Source organism: Charadrius vociferus, unplaced genomic scaffold (assembly GCF_000708025.1).
Source record: "Charadrius vociferus isolate BGI_N301 unplaced genomic scaffold, ASM70802v2 scaffold67, whole genome shotgun sequence".
Taxonomy (NCBI): Eukaryota; Metazoa; Chordata; class Aves; order Charadriiformes; family Charadriidae; genus Charadrius; species Charadrius vociferus.
Window position 1 is genome coordinate 1,119,210 of NW_009649485.1, and position 5,435 is coordinate 1,124,644.

At 38.1% G+C, this 5,435-nt stretch overlaps 1 protein-coding gene across 1 annotated transcript in view; it reads left to right on the top strand.

Moving 5' to 3' along the window:
- The window catches only part of LOC104290791 (tripartite motif-containing protein 54-like), a 4,732-nt gene extending 441 nt beyond the window's left edge, over nucleotides 1–4,291 (top strand). The window contains exons 2-4 of the mRNA XM_009889949.1: nucleotides 754–912; nucleotides 2,568–2,729; nucleotides 3,647–4,291. Of these exons, the coding sequence (XP_009888251.1) occupies nucleotides 754–912; nucleotides 2,568–2,729; nucleotides 3,647–4,291 (966 nt within the window). The remainder of the gene's footprint in view (nucleotides 1–753; nucleotides 913–2,567; nucleotides 2,730–3,646) is intronic.
- Nucleotides 4,292–5,435: the final 1,144 nt, after the last annotated feature.

Genomic DNA, 5,435 nt, shown 5'->3' on the forward strand with positions numbered 1-5,435 from the left:
AAATGCTACCTTCTTTAAATTAGATATTTTCTAGGATTCTGACTAAACAAGGTATTTGCTTACTGTTGTTTCCCCATTCAACAGGTTGCAGGTTTATTACATAAATGAATCAGCAGATTTTCCTGAAATTTGGAACATACTTATTTTAATATTTTAATATTTTACAGACTTCTGTAAATGCTGAGCCCGCTGTGAAGGCCCTTCTTAGGGATAGATTCTTCCATCAAATGCTAATACATAGCAATTTAAAACCTCCTCATAGGCTCTATGGAGACAAAACCTTAATTCAGTGAAAGATGAATTCCCTGTCTATCATGCAAGTAAATTTACTGACTTCAGGGAGAAAAAAGGTTCAGGACTGGATTCTCATAATGCCTTCAGGACATGCCTCTGAATATTAAAAAAAACCCCAATATATACTTTTTACCTGTTAACAGAAACTACAAGATCTCTCTGCTTGATTTTCTAAATTCTGTATTTCAGACTTAAAGAATGCAATTCCTGTTGGTTTACAGTAAACTCAGAGGCAAAATATGGGGAAGCAATAACTCATGAGCCTTCAAGCTACAAAATACATGTTTGAATGAACTGGCTGTCTAGGTACTTCTGCATATTTCACCACGGTTCAAATCTTATTAATGTAAATATCAACTAAATAAAAATGATGTATTTTTTCTACATTACATTGAATTATCAGAGAAACAAAGCAATGCTGTATCACTCAAACTATTTAACTATTTTTTCCCTTTGCAGGTCATTTATTTGAGGGGCAGAGGAATTGTCAACCTGCTACGAAATAGTCTAGTTGAAAGTATACTGGAGAAATTTAAATCTGATCGTGAAAAAATCTGTACTCAGGAGAAAAGACAATTGTCCCAAATCTGTGAAGAACATGGAGAAAACATGAATTTGGTATGAATTTTTATCCCTTTTCATTTTAGTAATCTTCACACTTTCTATCCTGTAAGTGCTAAGTCCCTACTAAGTACAAAATTTATTTATTGGAAATCCTAGTGGATGCTTAATACTTCATGAAGTCCTTAAATATAGCAAAGTTGTTGTAATAACAAATTATATAACATTAAGACATAGAAATATATTCCAAAATTATAATAAAAATGAGATAATACTGAATATTGATATGGATTTCTTACCCAGAATATTTTTATCCATCCCACTAATAGGGAATTTTCTGCAGCCACTAGCAAGCAGCTTCATAAACTTCAAAAGAGCTGTAACCTCTTTAAAAGTCAAGCTCAGCCTTTTAGACTGGGTAACAGCAGAACTAAAACTATTCTTATTGAACCTGACCAAGTGGTATAAGATAAGTATCTTCTTTGCGTTCTAAGCACTGTGCTAAAATGACACAAAAAGGACTGGAGTTTCCTTCTCTTATTCATACTGAATACTCCATTTCCCAATAATCCCGTGGAGAAGTTAGCTGCAAAAGCCACAGATGCATAGCTAGAGGTAAGCACAGGAGAAATCAAACCTCTGAGAGGTCCAAGCTCACATTCCTTATGGGGTTCAACCATTCTACTGCCATTCCTATGCCAGCACCTACTAGAGAAAGCGACACCCTAAATAATCATAACTCAAAGACACAAACCTCCCTTCATTCATTCTATGGACTGGAAGACCTAGTGCCACAGATGGTGAATCGTCATCACTTTTTAGATACACTGTGAATGCATATTGTCCGTTTGTCTTTGAAAACTGTACCTCCTCTTTGAATTCTCCTACTGCACCTCACTCAAGCTTCTCACTCACACATGCCAAATTTTTTTACAAAACTACATCTGCCTTCTGGTCTGCTCTTCAGCCTTACAATGCCATTTTAGTGTCTCCTCCTGTTCCACCAGTGAAGCCATTGCTCATTGCATCCCACACAGATGTGTGCCTTCATCATCTGGGCACAGAAAGCACTTCCTGAACTAAGCCATAAATCAGAGTTCTCTCCCTTCTATAAAACATCTCAGTTTGTGTGTGTGCTTGTGTACACCTGTGTGACTGTATTGTCTAACATGGGAACAAAATTTACAAATATAGGAAAAAAACGTGTATTTATCCTTCCTGCAGATCTCACTTACATCCATTCTTCATAGGTTTTCCAGGTAAGGCCTGTACCTTCATCTGCATGTATGCATCCTTTTCCACTGTCCCCCATCACCAGCGGGGTAGCTAGCACTACGTATCACCAAGATGCAAAATAAACACTACCATGTGTGCTGTAAGGCCCAATAATACGGTTTATCGCATGTGAAACTTCCCTATACCATCTGATACCAAAATTCACATGACATAAAAGAAGCGAGTACACTATTTTTACTCAGCAACTAAAAAGCATGTGGTTTGGCAAAATTTGTATTATGTACTGCAAATGCCAACAGAACAAACACAGAGTAGCAGCAATCTTGGCTTGGAAGACAAACGCTACAGCTTCACCAGCGCTATTCAGCTTTGGCACTTCTAACAGTATCTAACAACAGACAGACCAACAAGTTACCTGGGTTATTTTACTTATACGTAGATACTCACTCTCCTTGTGTGTTTTTTTTCTCTCTCAGATGTGTCTGACTGACGACGAGCCAATATGTGCCATCTGTAAACTCTTTGGAAAACATGAGGACCACAGTGTTGCAAAAGTATCAGAAGCTTACAGTGCAAGGAAAAAAGCATTTATAAAAAAATTACACTTAGTTCATAAGAAATCTGAAGACGCTAGGAAGGTACAAGTGACTCATTTGAGATGATACTAACAAAATCACATGACCCCTGGATGTTCGATAGAAGATCAGAATGCGGCATTTTGACCGAGAGAAGATTAGAATGCTGCATTTTGATTCCGATAGTAGGCAGCCAATTTCTAGATTTTTCAAAAGAGGGTTAGGATATACAAGATAAAATGGCGTAGCAGGAAGAGAATAAGAATGTATTTGAATCCTTACTTGGATTGTGTTGTAGCCCTAGCCAAACTGGCTCATTGATTTTTGTTCACCTAAGTATAGCATGAGTTTTGAATTCCAAAGCTTTTGCCATGTCTTCCAAATTTGTTAATGTTCATTAAGTAGATGAAGAAACATACTAAGATATATAACTGGATGTGGGCTTGAAAATTTTAACTGCTGGTCTCTGCAAAAAACATGCAGTACATGCAAACTGCCATCCCAAATACTCGTAGTAACACATGTACAGAGCACAAATATTCCTGTAGAATACCTTACGACCAATGTCTTTACGAAGTAAGCGGGCTTGCAAGGTGGCACGCTGCTCACCTCGGTGCTATCTCTGCAATGAAGGTTTGAGTACAACACAGTTTCTGCAGCTTCCTAAAGAAAACACATCACATTCCCAGGAAAAGACATTTTAAGAGACCCGTTTTGAAAAGCAGCCTGCAGTCCAGGTCACTTGCTAACTTCGAGACAAAAATAGCAAAATGTTTTGAAGTGCATTTACAATTATTTATATTTTCATTTGGTGTTGAGCACTACAGCTGTCAGAATTGTAAAGAGTACCGAGCCTATCATGTATATCTACATTATCACATTTTTTTTGAAAGTTAAAAGTGCAGTTACCTATTCTAAACACTACTCAGAGACATGGTTACAATGCAATACATAACTTTTCCTTAATTTATTTCACACAGGAAACTGAAATGCTGATTAATGAGCTAACAGCTGGTGCTACAGACACCAAGGTAATGATTGACACAGTCGGAATGGGTTTGCTGAAGGGCATACGGTACCGAATGGCTGAACTGCAATCCAAGTTACACCATGACTACTCTACAAAACTGGAGAAACTGCAGGTAATCGCAAACGAGGCTGAAGTTTCTGGACAGCTTTATCAGCAAATGGAAACCCTGCTGGAACAGCATGAAAATTCTGTACAATTTCTACAGGAGGAGAAACAATTCAAGGAAAAGGTAGAAAAACTGCTAGAAAGAAAAGCCTTGTATCAAGACCCATCAAAGCATAAAATTTCAATGCAAGAGTATTTTGAAGAGCTCATCAGAGGAATGAATATCAAGGATTATCTCTCTACTGAATGCGAGGAGAAGCTTTCAAGTACCACTGACATACCCGAGACACGTCAATTGGAATGTCCCGCCTTTGTTTTTTCAGATGAGAGCCCTGATCACCACTTCTGCAAAGAAGTACTGCAACAATTTGAGAAGTCAAATGACATCAAGCAAGGCAACTTTGAAAGCGCAGTCCCCCTGCACTGCAGCACTAATGCGAACATGAGCATTAGTGAAAATTCAGCTTTTACAGATTTGCTGGCAGGATAAATAAAAGCACTATCTCCTGACATTTAGCCTTGCTTTTCTGGTCATACGTGCTGCCTAGATATTCCATCAAACAACTGAAAATCACTTTGAAAGGTAAACAGAACGGGGGGTGTTTAGTATATATGCTCTGTGGCATGCTTTATTGTACTACCACAAATTAGTAACTGTTGAGAAGCTGGCACTAAACGCGTAGCCTAGGACGGAGTAACACAGTCTGTCTAGCCAGGGTGGATTTAGAGATGTCGGGGAAGAGGAGCCTGTGTACAGCGTGTGCTGTGAAACTTTCCTACAACCCTGACAGCTTCAAGTTTATTCTCTATAAGAAACATAATTCACATCCTAAGCACTAAATTTGAGCCTTAAACCATGACCACACACTGTTAATTCCATATAAAACTATGTACTAAGGTTAGGTCAATAACTTAAGGGAATTACAAAATAATTTAAGTTTATTTTAAAATGATAAATGCTAGGCTACAACACATATATTTGGTAATCTGCCTGATAATTTTTCCAGAACAGTCAACAATATAGTCATATGAGTGTACCTTTTAAATTTTTGACAGGTACAGAGCCTACCTACCACTTTTTTCCTTACATAATTTCTCTAAATTTCTTTGCTAATTAATGCAAAAGCAGTTCTGCTTTTCAGGGTTATGTCTGCTCAATCTCTGAACATTTTAACTTCGGAGAACTTTAAAAGTTATCAGCTTGCAGGTTTTTTTGGTTCTTCTGGCAGTATCAGAATTACCTTTTTGGAAATCTAACAAATACAGGACATGTCAACTAGTACTCCTGGTACTATGCGAGAAGAGATCCATAGGATTCTGGGGGTTATTATGTTCCACGTGTAGAAGGTTTCCTTTTAAAATACCATATCAGATCAGGCCTGGGGGTGGTAGTGATCAAAGCCCTGATGCTGAAGGCTTATACAACCAGCTCCACATGCCCCCACTCAGTACCAAGTCTCCTCGTGCAAACACAGACGTTGCTCATGAGGATAACAGATGAGACTGGGGCCAAAAGCTGTTATTTCCCCACAGCTCCTTGGTACCCCATGTGAAAATGGGATGACAGGCATACTGGTGGAATGCAAAAATCAATTCTAAAAAGAGCAGATGTTGCATCCCTGACTTTTTTTGCA